The 27,039-nt window shown below is 37.6% G+C and overlaps 1 protein-coding gene across 2 annotated transcripts in view; it reads left to right on the top strand.

Moving 5' to 3' along the window:
• PPARGC1A (PPARG coactivator 1 alpha) overlaps window positions 1-13,181 on the top strand; it is a 71,600-nt gene extending 58,419 nt beyond the window's left edge. For both annotated transcript variants that reach the window (XM_063457837.1, XM_063457839.1), the window contains 5 exons: window positions 1,428-1,523; window positions 1,651-1,771; window positions 8,688-8,809; window positions 9,163-9,314; window positions 11,914-13,181. In XM_063457837.1, the coding sequence (XP_063313907.1) occupies window positions 1,428-1,523; window positions 1,651-1,771; window positions 8,688-8,809; window positions 9,163-9,314; window positions 11,914-12,017 (595 nt within the window). In that variant the 3' untranslated portion in view covers window positions 12,018-13,181. The remainder of the gene's footprint in view (window positions 1-1,427; window positions 1,524-1,650; window positions 1,772-8,687; window positions 8,810-9,162; window positions 9,315-11,913) is intronic.
• The last annotated feature ends 13,858 nt before the right edge of the window (window positions 13,182-27,039 follow it).

Raw genomic sequence — 27,039 nt, 5'->3', positions numbered from 1 at the left:
AGCATTTAACTTATAATTTAACTCACACTGCTCCTCATCCTCTACCACCTGGGTGGTTGATTAGAGACCCAAATGATGATGATGACATCCGTACGACCACAGTTAGTTACTTTGTCTATGTTCATTTTTTAACCATCTATAGTGGTTACATTATATCCCTTTCATATTCCACACTCATTAAGTGTTTCCAATTTACTATTTGGCTTTTTTTAGTGTTGTTGATTTTCACTATATATATGTGTGTGTGTGTGTGTATATATATATATATATATATATATATTAGGGTTTGAATGAGTCAGTTTATATGTTCTAATATTGCAACTATGTCTGCAATCTAGCATACATTTCACATTGAAATTCTCATTATTTTTAGGCTGTCTATTAGAAGCTTGCGATTAATTATAACTTTTTTATCTACTGTGTTAATTAGTGATATACATTGCAATTAGAATGTAAATGATATATACTACACTATCTCGATTCACACATACATCTCACTTATTTTGGTCTAGCAGTTAGACCTTCTATTTACCTGCCCTCATAGGATATATTTTTTCTAGTATTTCCACTGTCTATTTATAGACATATGTTCCTTTATATTCAATTGTAAATTACTTCTGAGTCCCTGGTAGCTGACTACAATATTTTAATTGAGTGTTGTCCATTATTTCTATTTGGTGTATATTAATTGATCTAATAAAGGTTATATTTTATTGCAGTAAGGTTGGGAAGTGTGTCAATTCTGTTTTCATTTGGTATTGGTTTAATTACTCAATTAGATGAAGTGGTCTGGGTGCCCATAGTCCGTAGTCCCCTGGTACCATCCCACTGCTAAGAGTTTCTCTAACAGTTTGACACTTACCCAGGGAATTCTTGACCGGCACTCTTTACAACTAACGTTTCGAATTAGTGACATTAATTCTGTCCAACTTTAAACCAAAATCGTTTTCTAAGAGCTTCAGCTTAGACTTCTCAGCCAATGATTTTCATACATGGATGGCAATTTTTTTATATTTCTACAGAACCATGGCTGTCCAGGGGTAAGTGTCAATCCATAAAAAAACAAAAACAAAACATTGACAACATATTAAAGGCCCTAGGAACCTTCTACAGCACACTATAGTGGTTAAGGCACTTAGAGTGTCCCATTAAATACTTTAGCCCATATCTGTATTATTACACAATATAGCTCATACATTGTTTGTGTTTATAGGATAATAAAATGTAGAATCATTCTAAATTTGAATTTCCTTTTTATAAAAATGATGAAAGAGGATATGTAAAACACAATGACAAATTGAAAACAAGCACCAGTTTTTGTTATTAACATGGGCTAAACCTACATCTAAACATTACTTTCTTTTCCAGATAAATCCATGTCGCTGTATCTTTTTCATTCTAATATGTCAACATTCTCTTATTTAAAGGTCTTGCTGCTGCTATGAGACAGATTATTGTATTCAAAAACATTCTCCGGTATATGTACGATCACGATCAAGGTCGCCATATGGTCGCAGACCCAGGTACGGAAATGTTTAATTTGATTAATTCTTGTTTTTTTTTCTCTATAGCATTTTAGATGATGTTATATTGTGCGATTTTGCATGTTCACATCTAACATCTGTATAATTTGTGTAATAACTTCCGCAGATATGACAGCTACGAGGAATATCAACACGAAAGGCTAAAGAGAGAGGAGTATCGCAAGGAGTATGAAAAACGCGAGTCAGAGCGAGCAAAACAGAGGGAGAGACAAAGACAAAAGGCAATTGTAAGCATTAGGTCTTGCAAAAAACATGAATTGTGAACGGTAGTATAGAGTGATTTTTTTCTCGTTTGGTTAATCTCCGCTAGCTGTAATACAGTGCTGAAAGTTGGAATACAATATCGACTGGACAATTGCAACTTGCTGATGGTATATTTGTTTCTCTAGCTGTTTCCATGACCTTACTATGACATATCTCAGGCTTTTTATGGAGGAGTTGCAGCTGGTAATTGTGCCATTCTTGACATTTTTCTCTCTCACTTAAATTAGTGTTGTCCAATTATTTCATGTTGAAACCCACATATGATTCCAGCAGCATTGACTGGTGTCTGACCCCATTAAATCAATGATTAATTCAAAGGAAAATATATGATTTCAGGAAACTGATAGCCATACAAAAGACCTTGAGGACTGCAAGAAAGCCATCAGATGGAGAAAACTTTAAATTAAATAAACTGGGTTCAACAGCTTGATTGATCCATATACATAGTATTTTCTCTGTACATGTGCGTTTTGTGAGTGTAAGAATATGTATTCAATGTAAGTGTGTGTGTTCTATGGCAGCAGCTAAAACACACAGTGCTTGATCATAAACAGCTGAACGCTTGGACAGGCTGAATAATGGCTTGTAAACTGGTGAAGCCACGGGACCGGCTGAGGTTCACATCTTCACAAGGTGACATATGTGTCTGAAGAATTTCCCTGAATAGCAGTTGAAGGACAGTGCGATAAAGAATTTTCACAGTATGGATTTTTGGATGGCCCTCAGTATAGAATGCTGTCATAAGTCACACGAGGTCAATACACGTAAATCATTATCCCACTGATCACTATAGGAAACTGTTACATAGAATTAAGGCTGAAAACTGGAATTTTGTGACTGTCGAAGTGCGTGCTTGCTAGCGGCGCTAACCACATGTCACTTTGCAATCATCAGCCTCCCTTGCGATCAAAGGGTTTATTACTGATAGTTACTTTTTCTTTTATTGTTTTGGTATGATAGAGTTAATAACTGATAGGACTTTATAGATATTCGCATATATTATAAATTCAATATATAAAAGGCAAATAAGCCCTTTTTCAATAATCTATATATTAGGTCCTGGTTTGAATTTGTACATACAAAAAAAAACAAAAAAACTTTATTTTGTAGAAATATACCATCCTTTTTTTTTTTGTTTAATTCCGGTTAATTTATTTGTGTTTTAGTCTTCTGAGATTGCTTACAAATCTTAAGTTGTCTATTTGAGAATAAGCAAATTGGAATATAGGGTAAGAGCCATGCCTCATAAACCAGGAAAAAAATGAGTGAGTGAAGTGTCTAGATTGGCAGACAGAGAGTTGGCTGCCAAGTGAAGGCTGTCAGTATGTCAACCCACTGATTTTGGAACTGAAAATCACTAGATATGTTTTATGATCCTGTCTGAGTGTGCTTTATTATTAACACTTATGTGTTGATATTTATTCTATTTTTAAACCTTTCTTTAGCAACAAATTCCTATGTCCTATGCAATTTCAGTATGGAGCATTTAACAAAATAACCTCTACATAGGGATAAGACAGAGCCAGAATGATTCACCATGATTTTAAGACGCAAGTCATTTTAAACCTTTAGACTGCAAACCCTCCAAAAAGCCACTGTTATGGTATGGTTTGTTTATTTTATATTGCTTGCTTGCTATATACTGTCGTATTTATGCACCAGTATATGAGTAGCACGCAACTACAATATTATTATTAAATTTATATAGCGCCAACAAATTGTGTAGCGCTTTACAATGGGTGGACTAACAAACATGTAATTGTAACCAGACATGTTTGACGCACAGAAACAGAGGGATTGAGGGCTCTGCTCAATGAGGGAGTGGGGTAAAGTGACACAAAAGGTAAGGGAAGTATTAGGGAAGTAGATTGGTAGAATAGTACTCAATGAAGACTTGTGGGGTGTTTTGGAGCCATGAACAGTTCAATTGATATGCTTTTGTGAAAAAAAGATTTTTTTAATGATTTTTTGAAGGAGTGGAGACTGGGTGAGCATCTAACGGAGAAGGGAAGGGAGTTCCACAGGAACGGTGCAGCCCTAGAGAAATCTTGAATGCGAGCATCAGAGGTGGGAGTACGTACAGAGGATAGACGCAGGTCTTTGGCAGAGCGTAGGGGCCTAAACTGGACATACTTATGTATTAGGGAGGATAGATAGGTGGGAGTAGCATTATGTAAAGATTTGAAAGCAAGAACCAGAATTTTATATTGAGCCCTATATCTCACGGGAAGCCAATGCAGGGACTGACAGAGGGGTTAGGCGTGGGAGGTGCGGGCAGACAGGAAGATGAGCCCCGCCACCGCATTCATTATAAACTGCAATGGGGCAAGTTGGGAGCACATAAGACCATTGAGAATGTAGGGTAATAACTGCTTGATCCAAGGATAACTCTGACTGCCATTCTGGGGTCAAGAAGGATTTTTTTTCCTAGCTTGTTGCAAAATTGTGCTTCAAACTAGGTTTTTTTGCCTTCTTTTGGATCAACAGCAAAAAACAAATGTGAGGAAGGCTGAACTTGATGGACGCAAGTCTCTTTTCAGCTGTGTAATTATGTAACTATATGAGAAGCGGATTGCAGTAGTCAAGGCGAGAGAGGACAGTTGCATGGACCAGCACCTTAGCCGCATCTAGAGTTTGCTTTGTAACTCTAATTTCTATGGACTGATCTATATTTGCAGTCCTTTGCAATAGCTTTCAGACCCTAGTACAGTGTTCTTCTATTTCACTGAATTACAAAAGGTATATTGAAATTTTTGTTTCTATTTGATAATTAATTACACTGGAAATGTTATTCAAGTAAAATTCTAAATTAGTTTACAAGGAATATGCTCTAAAGAGATGTGTAATTGTATATGCAATTGTATTGTATACAATACAATATATTTCACATTGTTTTTAATGAAATAATTTTACTATTGTCACTTAAAGGGACACTCCAGGCACCCAGACCACTTCTGCTCATTGGAGTGGTCTGGGTGCCAACTCCCACTACCCTTAACCCTGCAAGTCTAATTATTGCAGTTTTTCATAAACTGCAATAATTACATTGCAGGATTAACTCCACCTCTAGTGGCTGTCTATTAGACAGCCACTAGAGGTCACTTCCTAGTTTCTAGCACAGGTTTCCTGTGCTAGAGCGTCGCTGGACGTCCTCACGCTGTGTGAGGACCTCCAGCGTCGCTCAAAACCCCATAGGAAAGCATTGAAATGATTTTTCAATGCTTTCCTATGGGGAGACGTAATGCACATGCGCGGCATTTCCGCGCATGAGCATTAGGTCTCCTCGGCCGGTGGGCGAGATTAGTCTCGCCCACCGGCCGACGTAATCACAAGGAGGAGCGTCGCGGAGGCGGAGACAGCGGCGAGGGACATCGCCGCTGTCCCAGGTAAGTCACTGAAGGGGTTTTCACCCCTTCAGTAACCTGGGGATTGGTGGGTGGGAGGGAGAGGGACCCTCCAGTGCCAGAAAAACTGATTGTTTTTCTGGCACTGGAGTTTCCCTTTAAAATAAAATTAATGTGAGTGCTACTGTCTTAAAACATCATACAATCTGAAATGTTACTGTAACACTATGTAATTAAGGGATAAGGAGAGAACTGGTCAGTGATTTTTGTAAGACACTGTACGCACAAATACTTTCTCGCACACACACACGCACACAGTTGTAAGGTTGCATTACTCATTTGGGACCTGTTAACATTTGTCTGCATCTTTTAAAGTAGCCAAGTGTAAAATGCCTAATTAGACCAAGAGCCGGGGGAAGGACATAGCAAATTAACATCTATTGATCTCTGTGTGCCATTAAATGAGTTTCCTGAGGTAAATATCACATTTTTGGGGGGTTAATTAGCCTTAGTTTTTTTTCATCATGACAATGAAATACATGAATTTTCTACAGATTTTCGATAACTGAAATTTGACTTATTATTTTGGAGCTTTAATTGCCACATACATTTGTTTTTGAGGTTGAAGTGAGAACGCAAATACTAGTCATTTCACACAACCTTTGTCTTTGCTCACATTTAATTAATTCTGTCATATTATTTAATACCTATAGGTCTAAAAATGTTTTTTTTTTTTTCATACAAACCGTCCCCAATGTTTTTCTAATAAATATAGACTACAGCTCCCAGCATGCTGTACTGTGTTCTAATAGAGTTAGAAGTTGTAGCTGGAGCTCAATGTTCTAGATTAGAACATGGAACTTCACGTCAGGTCCATACACAAAACTGGGGTCCCTTTGAAGACAATAAAGGTGTTAACTCACCTGAGGTGATAAAATACTGCATTGGCTGAGATATATCCAATGAATGCAGCCAAGTAATTTAAAAACAACTCTTATCCATTAAATTGGGGCTACAACATATTCCCATCAGATAAACACTACAGAGTATGCCTCTATTGCTTTGAACCTGTCACCTCTCTTTTTGTTTGAAAACGTTGGACAAATCACTAACAATCAGAAGGAATTTTTTGCTCCATTAGAATAATATGTCCTACCGATAACTGGGTATTATAAGCGTGACCCGCAGCAATAGCAAAATGTTTCCATCCTTTTCTATTGCCATCCTTTTTCTCTGTGAATATGCCATTACTGAGAAAGTAGTTATAGTACATAGCCCATAGTTTTAACTACCTAATTAATTAAAATCTTAATAGCTTCTCTTGAGTTTATACATTCCTGTAATGCTACAGAATATAGAGCTGTGGGTAGTAAGGAGCTTAGCCTTTACTGGGCTACTAGGTCAGCAGTGATACTTGTGAATTCTATTTCCCATAATGCTTAGCTAACACGTACATTCATCATCTTTGTACTGAGTACAATACTGCTGCCACTGATTATTTTAACATTTTTGTAGTCTTTGGAAATTAAAAAAGCTCAAACTGCAGATTTGTCTTAAGCAGGGTACAAAACTTTTAAAACTATATATATTGTCATGTGTTTTATTGAACAATTTGTCCAATATGTAGCACAGGGATATCCTGATCCATATTTAATTACTCCCTATTCATATATAGCTCCTAGTGAATATCACCGTCTTACGTGAATGGGTTGCTACAGGATTACGTGAGATTTAGTGTACTGAGGGATACATTTATATTAAGCAGACTTTAATAAAAAAAGAGTTACCTGTTGGACTTTATATCCAACTGTACCATATTGGATGCAAAAAAAATATCTAAACTAAAACGCTGCAACTGCGTAAATAAAATTGGTGAGCTAGCTTACTCTGCCATTCTGTTGGCTAATCTGTGACAGTCTTTACATTATCTTATTATCAGACTATTTGGACTTTTTCTTAGGTGTCACATATATAAGACACTATAGATAAGTCTAACCCCAAAACAAGGTCAACGTGTGGCATTTCTGCACACTGCAAAAGTGCCTAAGCCTTGGTCTATGAGTGGACCTCTCAAATTTGGTGTGTCAGGCCTGCAAGTCCATTCAACCTGGCATATATATATACTATCCCTCTCTGGACTGCACCACTACAACATTGATGTGCCTTGCATCACTTTCATGCATTCTTTGCAGCCCCATCCCAACCGTCCTGGTTTGTAAAATACATACAATGATCAATAGGAGAGGCAGCTCAAAAATCAACCTGTCATTTTTTATTCTCTTCTACACCCAATTTCTCTGAACTGGGGTGTATGAGTGTTAGCAGACCACAAACTGTAATTGATATTTATACTATCATTAATGTAAAATGAATTAATGAATATGTGCATGTTTGTGCAAATCACGTCATTGGATCTTATTAATTGTGATTTAATACCATATGTGGCTTTCTGTAGGGTGTGAAGTGATCCAACATATTTAGTACCCTACATTCATCAATCATGCCCTGAATGGACTTATTCTTTAAAAATAAAAGCTTCTGACTTTGGCCAGTTGATGTTTTGGAAGGTTGAATTTTAGATCATCTGAAATGATACAAGAAGGATCTGCCTTTCTGTTATAACTTATTTATTCCTGTATTCAACACCTGAAATGATCCTTAAATTAATTAAATTGACATTAAAAGCACGGTTGTGTTAACATTTTCCCAAGACGGTTTTAATGATTGATTTCAGCCTACCTGTTGGGAAAACTCATTAAGGAATAATATATCTTCGACTCCTAGTCGTATTTCTCACTGTGTTTTTGAAACCAGTTAAACAGGTTAACAAAGGCACAATCTATAAGACTCAACGGGGAAAGCTTTGTGTGTGCTGGAAACGGATAAATAAAAAGGGAATTCACATTACCAGACAGTTCGTACTTTGTAACTCAGTACTTGGCTATTCGGCATCGCTAGCTGGTTCATGGAGGACATATGTTTACCAGCGCACTTTAATAAAAGGAATTAGAAATTAAATAACTGCAAAGCAAAGCCTTCCATGAGATCAGTGGTTTTATTCAGAACGATTTACAAATCTTTGTGATTGGGGAGGACTTGATCTCCTGTACAGGTATGTTAGAAGGATAATGTATGATCCTATGACGAAATCTGGTAATACGCAAGACATCAGGTGGAGGATTTTCTTGACCGTATGTGCCTCTTTCGCCAGTTTTTTAAATTGTGCAGAATAATAAATTATACATTTATGGAATGTTCTGTGCACATTTACTTCATTTAGAAGTTGGACCTCTGGAATCAGCATTCTCACTTCCTAGTGCATGCTGGGGTATTGTTATCTCCTTAGCCTGAATCGATAAATACGATTTCTGATCTAAATCAGATCAGATCTGGTTTTACAAAAAAAAAAAAAAAAAAAGCAAAGCTCTGTAATTGTTTTTATGTTTTATTGATTGTTTTTCTTACTTTTAAGCCACATGGCATTTGACAGTAAAAATAAGAACTACAACAAATCGGAATGTTTTGTCTGTTACAGGATGAACGTCGAGTCATCTACATTGGTAAGATGAGGACTAATACAAGTCGTTCAGAATTGCGGGCCCGTTTCGAAGTCTTTGGTGAAATTGAAGAATGCACAGTGAAACTGCGAGATGATGGGTGAGCGTTTCACAGATGGTTTTTAAAGGCAGTTGCCACTCTTGAGAGAATGATTAGCAACAAGTAAGGTTGTGGGTGTATAAGAATGTTCTAAGAGAAGTGACAGATTACAGGGAGTTTGGACTCTTATTTATTTTCTCCCATTCTTATTTATTAGTCTTGTTAGTTGAGATCACTCCCCTCACCAATAAATATTTAACTTTGTGACAGGACAATCACACTGATAAATGGATGCAGTCGCAGTGGCATATGTAGTTCCTTTACAGCAGTCCACTCCTGTTAAGAGGATGAGTTGGTGAATACTGTTTAAGATCTTCCGATACAGATATTTACAACTTTGTGTTGCCTTTCAGAGATTGCTACGGTTTCATCACGTACCGCTACACCTGTGATGCTTTTGCTGCTCTCGAAAATGGCTACACTCTGCGCAGGTCCAATGAACCCGATTTTGAGCTTTGTTTTTGTGATCGAAAGCAGTTTTGCAAGTCCAACTATGCAGATTTAGGTATGGATTTTATAGTGCATGTATACAAATTGGATATTTCGATATATGCCCATACCTATATTCAAAACTATCTCTCTGTCTGGTTGTCTTTCTACCAATATTTTATTAATATCATCCAGTGTTCCAACCAGATTATTTTGCTATTTCTCTTTAATGGTATCATTATGTTATCTGTCTATCTTTTTGTCTACCCTTTCACTTTTTGAAATTGGAATCATTTTGTTAATCAGTCTGTCTGCCCTCAAAGTGTCTCCCTATTTTCTATCCAGATACACATTATAGCACTAGTTTATGTCATCTCCGTGTAAATGGACAGTTTCATGTCTAGCCACTACATTTATTCGTGTATAGATATGGGTTCCATAAGCAGTCTGTCTAGAATGTTATAGAAGATTTATTGTTTGTTTTTATAAGAAGCAGACATTACAGAAATGGTGATATATGGAGTATACATGTACAACTCGCTAATATGGCGATTTAGGTTCCAGACCACCCTTGTAAAGCGAATATCGCTATAAAGTAAATCACACTCTTTTTTACATTTGCTACTGCATATAAAAGCCTTAAAATGTGTTTACAGTTTCATAAAGTACATATGTATTAAAGCTGAAAAGCATCATGTGTACAGAGTGTTCCCTCTTTTTTTCATTTTGCAAAAAGTGCAGGTTTCAAGAGAAATTGACACGTTTATAAATTAACCAGGGCATTCCCCCTGGCTTTCAAGCAGTCAATGGGTCCTGTTACTTCCTGGTTCCTCAGTGGAACAAAACTAAAGAGGCAGCAATTGCTCAGTGCACCTGCCTTGCAAAGACTCCTCATTGAGCTGCATTTTGTAGTCTGTGATTGGACAGCCAGCCACAGAAAGTCTGGGCGGGGTTAGAAGTGGAGGACTTGCAAAGGCTGCAAACAAGAGAACAGGTTTTTCTTACCCCCAATGAAAAATGCTAAATTAAATGCAAGTTTTCATTTGGGGTATATCTAGGAAACAGGGTTTTTTTTATTTTTTATTTATTTTGTATTTGGGCAGTGGAATGTCCCTTTAATTGTGTGCAACTGCACTAGACAAAAAGATAAAAAATAATAAATAAATAAAAAAAATGTTAGCACCGTAAGTCTTTCTAACCTTAAAAAATTGAGACAGTGGAGATTCATCATCTGACTATAATTGAAAAGTGCTGTAATAGCAAAGTGCAGTAAAGTAAGGTATTTTTGTTCTCTGTAGGGTAGATAGAGTTCCCTTGTAATAAAATGAACATATTACTATGAAAAAGGTCATTTTAAACTGAAAACATCTAAATGAAAATCTAATTTAAAAGAAAAGACGTTTGCTTGAAAAAGTATTTTGTCCTTCATTCTATGACTGTAATGCATGTCTGGGAAATTCTACGTTGATTTGTATTCTCCTGGTTTTTTTTTTTCGTTCAATATTTGCATTTGCTTTAGCCCATCTACATGTCAGTGTCCCAATTCAGCTCTGGGACAATAACATCTGCTTTCAAATTCTTGCCTTTAACCCTTTATTTCAATACAATGAAAAAGCAATGGCAACTGTGACTGACTTCATGTTGCATCATAACATAGCTATGTAGAGTGAAAATAGACTCTTTAAAAAAAAAAAAAAAAAAAAAAGTATTTTAACTTAAATTTTGCACATGTCTGTCTATGGAGAACATCTGAAAGTAGGTGTGACACTCAACATATTTTCCAACTGTGCCCCCCCACCCCCAAAAAAATCATCATTGATTCCAAAGGTTTTGTCCATAATAATTATTATAATCTTCAATACATTTTCTAAAAAGAAAACACAAACATACATACCTTTTTAGAACATATGAAATTTGGTAGAACGATATATTTTGTTTTATAATAAAAGGGTTATTATTTATTTATTGTTTTACCATTTTGTCTCATATCACATGTCTAGTCCTTTCTATGATAGTTATCACTCGCTTGTTATATACGTGGGACTACTACAGGCTAGCAATGCATGATGGTAGCTGCAGTTCCACAACAGCTGGAGATAATGGCTGTTGCCCACCAAAATTGTTAAAAAGGGAATTTGAGCACTGATGAATAAATATATTTAAAACCCTGAAATAACAAAAAAAAAACAAAAAAAACCAGTGCTTTCAGTATTGTTTCCACTAAAATTGTGCTCTTTCCTAAATAGCCTTAATAGTCTTAAGAATTCCAAGTCTTACATCTGAGTCTACTACTTGAATATAATACTAGTCTATTAAAATTAAAAAAACGATTTAAAATACATTTTATTCCACAGTTAAGATCTTTAAAAACCAACAACGTACATAGTATTTAGGTTATTTTGAAAGTAAGTAACGTTGGTAAAGCATTTTGCTTGTTCGTATTTCACTGATTTCTTATCTCATCCTGCTAACATCTTAGGAATCTGCATTCACACAAATGACATCAGATTGCATAATACCACCAAACATCGGTATTCATACATTTTGCTGTTACTGCTACTGCTGCTTGGAAAACCAATATTTAATATCAGGTGTTGGTCATATTTTGGTGTCCCGAAATATTTCAGTAATGTAACCGATAACACATTTAATCATAAAACATCTTTTGGTTCCAGATTCAAATTCAGATGACTTCGATCCTGCTTCGACCAAAAGCAAGTATGACTCCTTGGATTTTGACAGTTTGCTTAGAGAGGCACAAAGAAGCCTGCGCAGGTAACATGCGTAAATGCCGAGCTTATTGGAAAGATGGAGAATACCTCACGGACATCACGTCCTTCAATAACAGACCCTTGAAAGTCAAATCTAGGAATTTCTCCTACTTTACAGTCTCTGTACTACAATGGTTTACATGAACACAGCTGCTGAAGACTGAAGAGGCAAATTGATTGTCTGGCAAACATGCATACCCATGTGTGTCAGAATAAAATACTTTTCACGGTGGCAGTTGTGGCGACCGGATATAGAGGACTTCTGCTTTTGCTTGAGAGGGAAAGGCATGAGCCACCTGTCAAAGCCTTGACATAGAAACATCAAGATTCTAATATTTATACTTAAAATATTTTGAAAAGTTGGAAGCTGCTGATGCTTAAGTGCAACATAGTCTTCACTTTTGTTTGATTTCAACAGAAGCATCTTCTCGAAGAGAAAAAAAAAACATTGCAATATAGACGATGCCTTAGTGACTTATTTATTATTATTACTTTTTTTTTTTTATGGGGTTGAAATCAAAGAAGTAACGTCTTTTTCTAGTAATTGCAGCTCTCTGTAAGCTCTTCTAGTCTCCTTTGATTCTGACACCCATGCATTTGTCCAGGTGGACGAACTCTCGCTTCCCAGCTGTTGCCGGAAGGCAACTCCCATCATCGAGATGGCTTGACCCAGGACGATAGGAGTTACAATCCCACCACAGCTGGAGAGCCACAGATTTGCCAACCTCGGTCTACAATGTTGATCTTCCGCGTCAATAGCCTTGTATATGGTCAGTTTCACAGCTTGTTCAGCGTTGTTTTTTTTTCTGATGAGTGGATGTGGTGTTACATAATAAAACAGGAGTCAAAATTTCAGAATAAACGTGTCCAGGTAGTTTTGTACGCTACGTTGTGACATGCAGTAGAGTATTTGCAGATGTTGTCAGCTTTCCCGGCAGAGAAGACGGCAACTCATACCATTGCAAGGCTTCTCTGTTAGGGAGCTGGTTAAATGGAGTATTTTTTATTTTGTGTACATAATGTATGACAATGTTCTTTATTTGTTACAGCTATGCACTGTAAATGCAGCCTTCTTTTCAATACTGAATACCTTTTTCTTAATCAAGAATATTTAAATGTAATTATATAGAGAGTGAAACACTTAATGTATAGTAATCTATTTAGGAAAGAAAGCTAACTTTATGCATATATATGTATGTATATATATATATATATATATATATATATATATATATATACGTGTATATATACATATATATTTGATTGTAAAACAAAAAAAGACGTGTTTGTTTTTTATTTTATTTTTTTGAGTGCACAAATAATGTTTTTAGCACACTCATCTCATTTTTTAGGTGGTCTTCCATGTAAGTGTTTTGTGAAGGATTATACTGGCCTTTAAAAGGTGTTATTCACATGTTGAAGACCTTTCCACCTCTCCAATAAGTGTTTTTTCTTTATACTCAATCAGTCTACACATCTCAACGGCTTTACAAGTCATTACTGATTATCATTTTAATTTCATTTATATTTCAGGAATCAATGTTTGATTATTTGTATGAAATACTGTTGTGGGTGTTTTTTTTTTTTTGTTTTTTTTTTTGTTTTGCAGTAAGAAAACTGCTGGGTAACTCAGCACTGTGTAAGTTGTAGAGTTTGTTTTTATGTCTCAACACTGTTTAATAAGCCAGTAATTTTTATTCTGATTTGGCATTGCTAATTTTTTTTTTTTTTCCTTTGGCGTTTGTCAACATTTTTACAGTTTTACACATCCTGGGCGGACACTGAAATTCCATTCCTTTGTTTACTGTACACATATTATATCAGATGTAATTAATATAAGTTATTACGGTAATATGCTGATTACTAAAGATATGGCCAGTGAAAAGGTATATTAAGGAAGCTATGCAGTTTTATTTAAAGTCGTATGCTGCTGTTCTTAATCTTTCTGTTGCCGTTGTTAAACTGCAACTCTCAGTGTCCTCAGCAGAGGTAATAAGAGTTCAAATCAAAAGAGCTGGTTGGTCACATTATGACATCCCTAGTCAACACACTGCATTGGCATAGTGTTTCACATATGCTATGCCATCAATCTTGAATGCAATTTATTTGTCTTTTTTTTTTCAGTCCTATAAACGTTAGCAGGAATCCTTTACACTGAATCATTTTAATCTTTTCATCCGCAGCTTTTCGGTATTTGTAGGGTAGATTAACTCATTTACTGCATTGCAATCTCCCAAGCGTGATTGCTGAATTTGTATTAAATAGAGCCACTGAATCTCAGCTGATTGAAAAATGAACTCGCCGTGTGCAGTTGGCGGCAGCCTCTTGTATGGCGCTGTTATTCTTTCACAAGTGTTAGCCAGCTACAGATTTTACAACAATTTGTAGAGATTGCTTCTATTATAAAGATTAAAAGAAAAAAAAAAAAACAATTAGTGAATGTAAACAGGAATAAATACATTTTGCTAAATTTCTCTGGATCTGAAATGTAGCCAGGGCCATTTTAGAAAGGATAACGTTAAAATAAAACAATATCCGCATTCATTTTAAAATTTGCCAGGTATCCTACAGAAGGGGGAAAGGGTCTATAGAAACATTAATTAAAGTTTGGTGATTATTAGAATTAACTTGAAAATTTAGGATAAAATAGGCAAGTTGGCACAATATTTAGAATTTGGCGGTACTGCATAGTTTGCGTTTTATTCAACTTGACCATTTTAACTTACATTTTGCAAGTTGGTTCCGTTGGTAACCGCCACGTACATTTTTAGTCAAAACCCCTCTCATTTGATTACATCCGTTCTTCTTTCATTAATAAGTTATGACTACCTTTTTGTTCCTATAGCAAAACAACAACAACAAAAAAATATAAATAAAATGAAGCTGTCACTGCAAGGCAATGCAGCATATATTGATAGCTGCGTCCATTTGTCACCAGCATATTTTGTTCCAAGAGATTCCACTGTCTGTAAAGCCGGAAGCTTGCTAGAGTTTATTTTTTTGGACTTATTTCAAAGTAGATAGGAAGCAATAAAAATAAAAAAAATCTTTTTCATGGGTTTTCTGTTACATTATTAACAGCTTTAATCCATGTAAAGGTTACTGTTATTATTTAAGTTACAATGCAGGTATTTTATCTTCTTTAATTATATGAACGCCAAACAAAAGTTTACAGATTTTTCTTTTCTGAATTTTGAGTACCTTCTGTTGTAAAAAGACAAAAAAAGTATATATTGAAAGCAATAAATTATTTTTAAGAAATCAATGTTTAGTATATCATATTTTGTGTTTAAAGACCAGATGCATTGCCTATTTTGCCTTTAAATTTATATAATCAGCTGTTTAATACATTCTATTTTGCCCTGTATTGCTGAAATGAATAGAAAGAACGTACAATTTGTTTCTCTCTAAACAAATATGATCTCATTTAAATTATTTTATTTTTTGGCAGACCTGACAATTACTCGTAATTTAATTGTAAGTTTACTCTGCAGTTTTTTTTTTATCATTATAAATTTATATTTTTGGGACATTCGCAAAGCTGAATTTGGGAACAAAATATATTGGCTACCGTTTAAATTGATGTAACGGTTTTGTTCTTTGCAAAAAATAGAAAATAAAAAATCAACCTTGTCACTTTCTGTAGGCAGAGTCCGTAATACACTTCTAGATTTTACATAGACTATGTTGGCTGTGCTTCTGCTTGTCAATAGTGCAATATTCTACGTAAACTAAGAACAAGGCGTATACCATTGTCTATGATACCTTAATATCTAAAGTTTGCCTTCAGAGTTTAAACAGCATTTTACATTGTGCTTAATGACACATTGCCAAAGAGAGACATGTAGAAAGGAAATATTGTGCAATTAAAAATTATGCACACCGTTGGGTCAGCTGAAAAATAAAAGCACTTCATCCTTTAGATTTAGATAATGATTATGTGTCCTTTTTGAAATCTGTAATGAGAACTTCAATCGCTGTAGTTGAAAATCAATAAATGACCTAGAATAGCCATATAAGGTAATGTGATGATTCTACATCTGTACCTTTCGACAGACATTGTCACTAATAAAAAAAATAAAACAGTTGGATTGCGCTACTGTAAGATTTGTAGGTGAAAATGTAATTATGGTGGTAAAACTATGCTTATCAGGCAACCGAAGCTTTTAGTTTAGCCCCGTGGGGGCAAGACTCCACCTGCCAATTCTACATGTACTGTGGTTTTATTCATTGTATTAAAATTCCTGTGATTATTTTTTTAATGTGCAGAACACATTGGCCTCACTGAGCTAATAAAGGGAAACAAATGTTTCAAAATCACACCTGTCCTCTCCATTTTTTTTGTTATAGTTGATTTACTACTTGTTGTACTCTAATATTGTGATCAACCTGTTATGTATTGCTGAGATAGGGGTTGCCTGAGCTATTCAGGAATGAACTGTAATCTCAGATACAAGGATTGGAGCTAAAAAAAGGGTTCTCCCAAGCTTGATTCCTCGGGTGTCCATTCTCCATTAAGGGTGAGGGACCCAGGTTTGAGTGGCATGCATTGCCTGCACTGGTTTGACCAAGTATAAAGCAAGACCAGGCTGTTTTTTGATGTGGGAAGAGTCACAATAGCCACTATCAGCCTCCTCCAAACACACACGCATAACACTCAGCCACTACACAGACCCACAACTCTTACAGAACAGAGCCTTGCATCCTACCTAGGGCCCTGGTTAACCCTAATCCAGCTCTGTGGGGAGCAGTGGATTAATGAAGTTAGAAACAGAGAATTCTGGATTCTAGATTTCTAGTATTCGAGACGCAACCTTCGGCTCTCCAGATGTTGTGGACTACATCCCCCATAATGCTCCTACACACATAATGCTGGCAAAGCATCATGGGAGGTGTAGTCCAAAACATCTGCAGTGCCGAAGGTTGCCTATGCCTGTACGGGGATCTGGAACAGCGATTTCAAGGGAATATGTTCAATCAGGAGCCATAAAAGAAAGTAACGCGACAGTAATGCAGGGCAGATTTAGGCCATTCCTGCTTTGATAAGGTGATATAGGTCTACTGTGAGAATCCTTTAGTCTGAATACAGCCTGGCAGGCATAAGCCTTACTACATTTCCAGAAATCCCTGATCTAGGGTTGTGGACTTCAGACTTTGTGTGATTAATGCAGCAAACTGATGTATCTACCTGCAGGCTATGCTTTTTGCATGAACCCTTTACATACATTTATTACACTTATATGTGTTTCTTACAATTTGAAATATATTATCTATGTGTGCACGGATGTCACTTTTAGAAAAGATGCTTTTTATTTTCTTTCATTCTGATAATAAAATAAAACAATTAAAATATGTTGCACTCAGTTTTTTTGTGATTCAAACCAGAAAGGTCGACGAAGAACAATGTAATTGTCTCTTAGATAATACAATTTTTTTTACCCTCAATTCAGTACCACTAAATAGATTAATGTGTAAATCTTGTATCACAATCCTTCAGATTTCTGTTTTCCATCATCTTGTTTTAGCAAACCGGAGGAGTTAAGAGCGAAGGTCAGAAACTGTACACTACTTCCTTAGAGGTTTGTAACATTGTAATTCAAACCTCACAAAGATTGAATCAAAACTTGAATCCAACCCTCAGGGAAAAGTTCCTATGTATTTTTATGGACAGGCACAAAGTATTCTATTTCCATTATACAGCAAAGTATTTGTTAATATTTTCTTCTCTTTGGCTATTGATTCTCCAAGAAAAAGAAGAATTAAGTTCTCCTGAGGCTGCAAAAATGAAAGCATCAAATACATTTCTTCCTTCCTTTTTTAGATTTGACATTTTCTTTGGACCAAAAATGTTCTGTGGAATTGTATTTAAAACAAGGGAAAATGTATTCAAATTTACAGTAATTTTCTTTTCCAAGCTATTCTCCATGACAGCATATAAAATGATTTCATTAAATAATTTAGTTATTTTTGCCCCACACAGCAGATAAGACAAGACAGCCCCCAATTCCGAGAGGGATAGTAGCAAATACATATGGATAAAACGGAGGTACAGGATGATAAGAAGACCCCTGTTGGGGAGTTTCTGTCAGAAAACCTTTCCATATTCATAAATAAGAGATTTACTTCCGGTGTAAATGTCACCTCCATCTCAAGGACCTTAAATATTTCAACTTCTACCATTCGCCAAAAAGGCTGTATTGTGAGGCACTTCCACCAAGTGTGGTACATCGTTCCCATCTCCCGTCTGCATCTTCAGAACTGCTGTGACACATTTGAGTAGATACGGGATAGTCGTTCGGGAACCATGTACCACCTATATTGCAGTTTCCTCAATTCTAAATGTGCAGTGCAACTAGTCCTCCCTTTGTGGGCTAAAAAAGCTTTTTTTCAAAGACTTTGTTCAAGTCAACCTGCCACGCTGCCATGAATGTGCTGGGTTCCTCCAGTGTTGGTGTGTTGAGTGCATTGTAAAGTGAGGAAAGCATTTTCTTAGGGGAGACAGGGGGCTTACTAGCATCCTCTAGTTGAGAGATTGTCGGTGGTGTGGTTTGTCGGATGTTGTGTGATAGTAGTGACTTTAGTTGGAGATATGAAAATAGTGCTCCATAGGGTAGGTTAAATTAAGTCTGAAGATCAGGGAATGGCAGCATCTCCCCCCCTTTCAATAAGTTAGAAGAGCAGGGTGCAACCTTCCTCCATCCATGGGCATTAATCAAAGGAGGGGTTAATGATATGAACACAATAGGTTGGGGTAGATTCCCAACCACATTGTTTTTTTAAGCCTGTCCCACATATTGATCAGGAGACTAGTGATGGGCAAAGCATCCCTCGGTTTTGGGCGGCAATCAAAACAAATATTACATGGCACAACCAGTGTGATTTAATTTCAACCCATTGTAGAGTGTTTATAGTGGCGTGAGATACAATGATCACTGACAGCGGCCTTATAATTTTGATGTTTGGTAAAAGCTCACTCTCTTCTAGTGGTTTATTTAGTATTTTTGTGGCTACTCTAATTTTGCAGTTATCCCCTATGAATTGTATTAGTGTGTTTTAGAGCTTCCCTAAATAAGATTTGGGGAAGTATATTTGTAACGTTCTCAGTAGGTATTGGAGTTTGTGAAGTATAGACATCTTGACGGCTGCTAGCCTGCCCAACCATGTTAAGAAGTTATTTTCCCACGATTTGTCTCACAACAATGTTTTGTAGTTGTGGCAGAGCAAATCAGTAAAGCTTTTGGGTAGCCTGAGCCGCAAGAAGATAACGTAATCAGTTTTCCAGTCCAGAGACAAGGAAGTTTGTAGTTTTTGTAGTGTTGTGCCTGGGATACCCTGTCCTATTGCTTGCGTTTTTGTAATATTTAGTTTATAGTAGGAATGTTAACCATATTTTTCTATATCAGATAGCAGGTTTGTGAGAGAGACTTGAGGTTGGGTGAGAGTGAGCAGAATGTTGTCTGCGAACAAGTTGGCCTTGTAGTCTTTTCCCCAAAACAATCATGCCATGGATAGAGGAATTGCTCTTAATGATTTGCGCCAAAGGCTTTAGTGCTATAATGTACAAGAGGGGAAGTAGGTGCAGCCCTGCCTTGTGCCATTTGTAATTTCGAGTGGGTCAGATAAGAATCCCACATTGAGAATCTGGGCTGTGAGGGCTGTACAAGGCTTTTACGCCAATAAGAAACGCCCTGTACTCCAAATATTATCAGTACCGCCTCTAGGAATCCACAGTGTAGGCGGTCGAAGGCCTTCTCTGCCTCAAGTGAGAGAAGTAGCCCTCCCCTCCTCTCCCTCCCAAGACTACATGATATCTAGTACTTTTCGTGTATTAGCAGATCTCTTTCGGCCCACCACGAACCCAACCTGGTGGTTGTGTATAATGTGTGGGAGTAACATGCTCAATCTGGTTGCATACATTTTCACAAATATTTTTGCATCTGTGTAAAGGAGCGATATGGGTCTGAAATTTTGTGGGAGTGTGGGCGGTTCACCAGGCTTGGGCAATGTGACAATATGCGCTAGGAGTATATCCTTGCGCAGAGTTTTAGTTGAGGTGGCTTCTGTAAATGTTTTGGCTAGTTGGGGCGTAAGGGTGATAAGAGCCATTCTTGATAACAAACACTGCATCAGAGGATTTGGAAAACTGAAAACAGAGTCAAAACAGAGTAAAAATGTAAACATTGTGTGAACATTGAAGGCATCCAAGTTGTTGTGGTACCATTACCAGAACATATGAGGCTATCATACAAAGCACCCAGCGACATTGTTACACTAGCACAAAGTTAAAGCCACCATTAAAGGCAGTAAAAGCATAGACAACATTAAGGAAAAGACAAGCCAACAGCATCCTTTGAGAAAATTAATCTTAGTTATGGTACACCAATCTACTGAGCATGGAATCTATAATTTTAGCACGTAAAACGTAAGACATATCCAGGATGACATCAATATATGTACATAGCTGCCAAAGAGAAAATCATTCAAATGGTGATATAGCTCACACATTAATCAAAAAGACAAAACACAAATTAAAACTGTAGGTTCCAGGCTAATAAAGTAAAGCAACATCATCTACGAGTGTGTGTGTGTATGTGCATACATCCCAACATTCAAACACCAACACTAAACGCAACTTTATCCCTGAATTCAAATATCAACATTACACACATATACACCCCTGCATTCAAATATTAAAGGGACACTAAAGTCACCTGAACAACTTCAGCTTAATGAGGTTGTTCAGGTGAGTGCTACAGCTGCCCGGAGCCTTTTTCTTGTAAGCACTGTATTTTCTGAGAAAATGCAGTGTTTACATTGGAAGCTTGGAACACCTCTTGTTGCAGTCAATCAGACGGCCACCAGAGGGACTTCCGAGTTCAGAGGCCCTAAAAAGGCCTCACGTCTGACATATTCACGCATGGGTGAATACTTCAGACGGGCTATCAGCACACAAAGCACTGTGAACGCGCTTTGTGTGCTGAGGCTGTCAGCTCTGCTGTGGGAGTGGCTAGAGCTGACAGCTGAAGCCCGAAACCATAGGGACTCTTTCTGTCCACAATAGTGGTTGAAGGGGGGGGAGCCCTTATTTTTAATTTTAGGGCCCCCACCCGCCGCTCAGGGGTGGGGGCCGGGGGGGGGACAGTAGGTCCCCCCCTTATTTTGAATTTTAGGGCCCCCACCCACCGCTCAGGGGTGGGGGCCGGGGGGGACAGTAGGTCCCCCCCTTATTTTTAATTTTAGGGCCCCCACCCACCGCTCAGGGGTGGGGGCCGGGGGGGGGGACAGTAGGTCCCCCCCTTATTGTTAATTTGTGTGTGTGTGTGTGTGTATGCAAACACTATATATAGAGAAATCTATATATATAGTGTTTGCATGCAAAGTTTGGAGTAGGAGGGGGCGGGTATAGAAAGCGAGCTGAGCTGTCAGACAGACAGCTCAGCTCGCAAACGCGCATTCCGCGCACATGCGCGGTAAAGCGCTGAATTTCTTCATAGGGCGGCTGTCAATGCCGCTCTATGAAGAACGCGATTGGTGCAGCGCGAAGCCGCGGATGCGCACCACATCGCGATGATGCTTCTCTCAGAGAAGCGTCCTATTGGGCCCCGCGATTTCGTCATTTTTAGCGAAAAAGGGGGCGCGGCATGGCTGGGAGCTCGGCACTAGAACGGAGGTAAGTTTTTAATATAAAAACACCTCGAAAATATTTTTTTTTTGCTGCAAGTACATATAAAAGCAAGAAGGAAGGCTGGGGGACCTGTCTTTCTTGCTTTTATATGTTGGCTATAGAGTCCCTTTAACAAAACACACCAATGCACTCAAACACCAGCACTGCATTCAAACAACACTCTCTGCATTCAAATGCACACAAATACAACCCTACATTCAAATGCCAACACTAAATACAAATCCACCACTGCACTCAAATGCCAACACTAAACACAAACACACAGCTGCCTTCAAACTTCAACTCTACACACAAATATAGCCCTTCATTCACACACATATACTCCATACAAAAAACATGCTTAAATTCTAATGCACAAACACTGCTCACAAATATAACCCTGCAAGCATTCTCACCAGGCTGACATGTCTATTCTGGGGTTGGCCCTTTTTGGGCAAGTGTACATACTGTGTAATGTGCAGGAAGGCTTGCATTGGTGGCTGGTATTAGTCTGAGAACGTCAGCTGACACGCTCAGCCTATCACTGGCTCAGAGTAAAAAAAACATACGGTTACTCGCAATAGTCACATGACGAGGGAGCCTTCTTATAGAGTTTTGTTCTGTTGTCTGTTTTGCAGATGCTGGCATGTTTAGTAAAGAAACATGTTTATATTGGTTATTGGAACAAACTCGAAATGCATTTAAAGCCTGGTTGAGTTGTATAAACATGCTAAAAAAATTAAATATTGAGTTTGACCAGTGTAATATTTATTCCGATTTAAAAAAATCATGTAAAAAAAATAAATCAATTAACTAGACGTTGATTTACAAATAAATAGAAATTAAGAACAAGATCAGTAGAGAGAAACTCCCCAAATTCTCCAGCTGTTTATCCATCCTAGCCATCTTGAATGAAAATATGTAATTCCTTTGTAAATACTGAATAATTCCCAGTTTAATTAGTAAACGTGAAAGAAAATGTGATTTTAATTATACCTTATGCCTGAATCGAGGTTATCCCACAACACCAAATTACCCCAGTTTTGATGGGTTTTGACCTAATATTCTATAAAGGAAAATTGATCTAAACTCTATTTAATAGAACGATATTTGCTAAATGTACTGACAGACACATTGCAGCTGCCAAAATGTTTTTCATCGTCCAATGAAATGTTGAGTAGAGCTGTTTAACTCTTTGTTTCCATGGTATCTAACAACACATTACACCTAATTCAACGGACTTGGGAAAGAATCTTTAGAAAGGAACGAGATGCACTGGTAATTCTTTTGTTTTGTGAATAGACATCTGTCTGGATCTGAATGTGGTTACAGACAGCAGCTCACCTTATTTTGACTGGGTTAGGAACCTTAGTGTTATGGGTGATGGATTTTTTAGGTACATACTTGAAGTTGTGGTAGTGGTGAAAATCATTAAAGGGACACTATAGTCACCAAAACAACTTTAGCTTAATGAAGCAGTTTTAGTGTATAGATCATGACTCTGAAGGTTCACTGCTCAATTCTCTGCTATTTAGCAATTACATCACTTTTGCTTCTCTTTATGCAGCACTAGCCACACCTGCCCTGGCTGTGACTCGCACAGCCTGCATGGAAACAAAATGGTTTGTATCTCCTGTTCTGTAAATGTAACTTTACTCACACACAGGGTCTTGCAAGCTACTAACCGAGCCAGAGATAAGACATTTCAAATTAAACATAAATTACAATAGAGGAAGTGTAAACATGATATGACTCTTTACAAGAAATGTTTAGGAAGGCTGTGTAAGTCACAAGTAGGCAGGTGTGACTAAACAAAGTGATTTAACTCCTAAATGGCATAGAATTGAGCAGTGAGACTGCAGGGGCATGATCTATACACCAAACATGCTTCATTAAACTATAGTTAATTTGGTGACTATATTTTGTAGCTGAACGAAGGTCAAGTTACACCATAGAATATCTGCAATGGAAGAACAGACACTAAGTTTACCAGCACAACTTAACAAATTAACAATCACAATCTGGCCACCTGGATGGCCTGCATGTTTAGAGACAACAAAATGAGCAGATGGCTCAAAAGGTCTCCAGGGCCACAGCCTTCTAACACACCCTACAGCCCATAACATTGACAACACAAAACTACTGTTCCTATCCCCCTAAACAACTGAACATACTCTACAGGTTCTATCCACATACAGCCCCACCTGTACACACAAGCACACAACAACCTTCCTCTCACAAATGCAACCCTACAAGAATCCTTCACTCCACACACAAGCACACAAGCAGGACCCCAGAAACAAGCAACATCACAAATAGCCTACACTCACAAATGCAACACAATAAGCAGCCACCATCACACATACAACCCCACTAACATACACCACCACAAGCAGCCTCCCCACACATGCAAAACCACAAGCACACACATACAACAAACTAGTGCACAAACTAATGCATCTAATCAAATACTCCAAAGGCTGGTTATGATTCAATTGTCACGTTTCCCCTAAATGTCAGCTGTAGGTTTTCTTTAAAATACTTATAAGGTCCAGCCTCATTGCAATAACGCCAGGAAAATTTCTTACCCCATCCATTCACAACAGACGTCTCCCTATCAGATCAGGTATAGGATAAATAAGGTCCTCTACTTAAACCTGTGAGGCCAAGTTACTGTGAGGGCATGAAGGGTGCCCTCTGTAAGTTCTATAAACAAAACAAAATTGAATTTGAACATGTTAATATTTAATCTGATTTAAAGAGCAATTTCAAAAATGTCATTAAAAAAAAAATTGTTGCTTAATAAAAAAAAAAAATGGAAATTAAGAACAAGATCAGTAGAGAGAAACTCCAAACACTGCATCTGGCCGTCACCCTGACACTGCATCTGTGCCACTTTATGGTAATATCAGCCCTGACTTGGAGCAAGTGTGTATGTACAGAAGTGTATGCTGGTACCTTCAGATTAGAGTTGCAGGCCCATACAAAAGAGAGCAAACCATAAATTGAGAGAAAAATAAAATAGTTCACTAAAAATACTTTGGTTGAATGGGGTTAGCAATGAATAATAATAAAAAAAAAGTATGAAACCTCCAAAAGTGTTTTTTGCCTAACCTATAGCTTATAGCGGGGTAGACAACCTTCAGTACTCCAGATATTGTAGACTATATCTTCCATAATGCTCTTACAGCCATAATGCTGGCAAAGCATCATGGGAGGTGTAGTCCAAAACATCAGGAGTGCCGAATGTTGCCTATCACTTGCTTATAGTATATAACAGCTTGCACAACAAAAGTGCGCCCCCTACTGTAACATGAGTTCCTGAAAATCCACCCCAAAGGGCAGAATACTTTGCTTGTAGGATGCCACTTGCTGTTGCATTCTTCTACGGGCTGCTGTCTATCGGCTACTATCTAACTTTATATATATTTTATTGTTAGGTAGATATGTACAGATACTAGTCATCTCATCAAAGAGATAACTAAGAGCTAAATAAGTAGGCACTGGTTCAATACTGTAGAATGATGGGGATTGAATTATGATTAAAGTAGCAAATCTATTAAAAAAAAAAGTGTGTTTCTAGATATAATGCATGAACAAAGACAATCTCACTTACCTTATTTGTATGTATAATGCTTAGCATGCATTAACTCTTAGTTTGTATGCTTCAGGAACGAGCTGCACATTTATACCCATCTTGCCCTCAAGAGGTTAAACAGATGTTCCCTACCTTAAACATCCATTGAATATGCTTCTATTTAGACTGTGCACTTTAGGTCCGGACGCATCACAATATGGACTTATGCTAGGGAGTTTTTCAAGGGCAGAGAAAATGATTATAAACTTATTCTTCCATTAAGCAAGCAGTCATCCTGCAAAGTTGCCAATTTGGAAAAAGCTGTTCCGTTTTGAGGAAGTACTGCTCTATGTTTCTCCTGGGGAAGTTCGGAAGTAGACAATTTTCTGTTATGATTAGATTATGGCCACCGGGGATATCATGGTCTGCGTTGAGGTGTCATTGACAGAATAAGGAATCAAAGCCTTCAGCGAGCTTCTATATGTGCTAGAAGGAAGATCATCATAGTGTTGTGATTCACATCTATTGCTTAGATAAACGTGCATCTTCCAATCACTTTGGATTTTTTTTCCACAATCACTATCATTTACTCATGTTTACTTGTTTTGGGTTTTCCACGAGTGCTGTTGAGACTGTTGAAGATGTTAAGCAGAAACCAGATCAGGTTTTGAAATGGATTTCTGAATTAACAACTGCATGCAAATTGCAGGATTTTACTGACGTCATGATGGAAAGCAGTAATTTTATTAAAGATACAGAGACTCATATTAAAATGAAATAATAAAATATTTCAGATCCATAATATAGGGGGCAGGGCATGACCACAATGCTGAACGGATGCAATGAGACTGAGCTCCTCACAAAAAACGCAATATAAAGTCTCTGATATCATGATACTCAGCAAATGTATTGCCCCTGGGGGTTGCCTGCTAGCATCCAGAAACAACAGGGGACCTTGAAGGAGTAATCCTGCTAACTGCGGCTGAGAGGCTCCAAACTATCAATCTTGCAGCCTTTTGTGGTCCCAACAGGCAGTAGCAGCCGACCACATTGCTGGAACTGCAATGGCTGGATAGGCGGCGAGTTCTGCATCTCCCCATCTGGACCGGTGGGGGTTAACCCGGTCCCCATCGCTGTGAAACCTGCTACTCACCTGCACTCAGGCACTAAGCAACCTTGAGGCTCTCTAAGCTGCACAGTTAGTCTTCTCTTAAGATGGTGGCTGAATCCAGTGCTTGTGATGTCGCATGCTCAGATTCTCTTCAAATCTGGAGGGAGACCTTTCTTGCTGGTCATGTATCTCTGGACAACCTTGGCAAACTATCCCTACAGCTGTGATAATAGACCTTCCTGGTGAGACAGACTGTAACTCACTTACTGGGTTGAGAGTCCAGAAGGGGCCTTACTCAGACATGATCCAGCATCTGGGGGATATTTCCTTGCAAAGGACTCACTCAGATCCTTGCAAGGGAATGAGAGAGATCAGAAAACTGATAATGGTGTACAAATTGTGCATAAAAGAATCAACCATGACTGAAACCAGTAAAAATAAATAGTCTAGAAACCAGAAAAAAAAAGTCAGGGTAATCTTTATTATGTTGTTGTGTCTATAATATATCATGACTTTCTGTCATGACTTTCTGGATGAGAAATCCTGGAATGTTATGACAAGATATGGAGGTTTGTATTTTACGAGTTTAAAGATTGTTTATAACCAGAAAATATACATTTTCTATTGGTTAAAAAATATTTAAAGGCAGAGTCTCCTGACCAATTCACTGACCTTGAA

The sequence above is a fragment of the Pelobates fuscus genome, chromosome 6 (assembly GCF_036172605.1).
Source record: "Pelobates fuscus isolate aPelFus1 chromosome 6, aPelFus1.pri, whole genome shotgun sequence".
NCBI classification, from domain to species: domain Eukaryota; kingdom Metazoa; phylum Chordata; class Amphibia; order Anura; family Pelobatidae; genus Pelobates; species Pelobates fuscus.
Note: the sequence above shows the minus strand (reverse complement) of the source record. Positions and strands in the feature narration are given on the sequence as shown.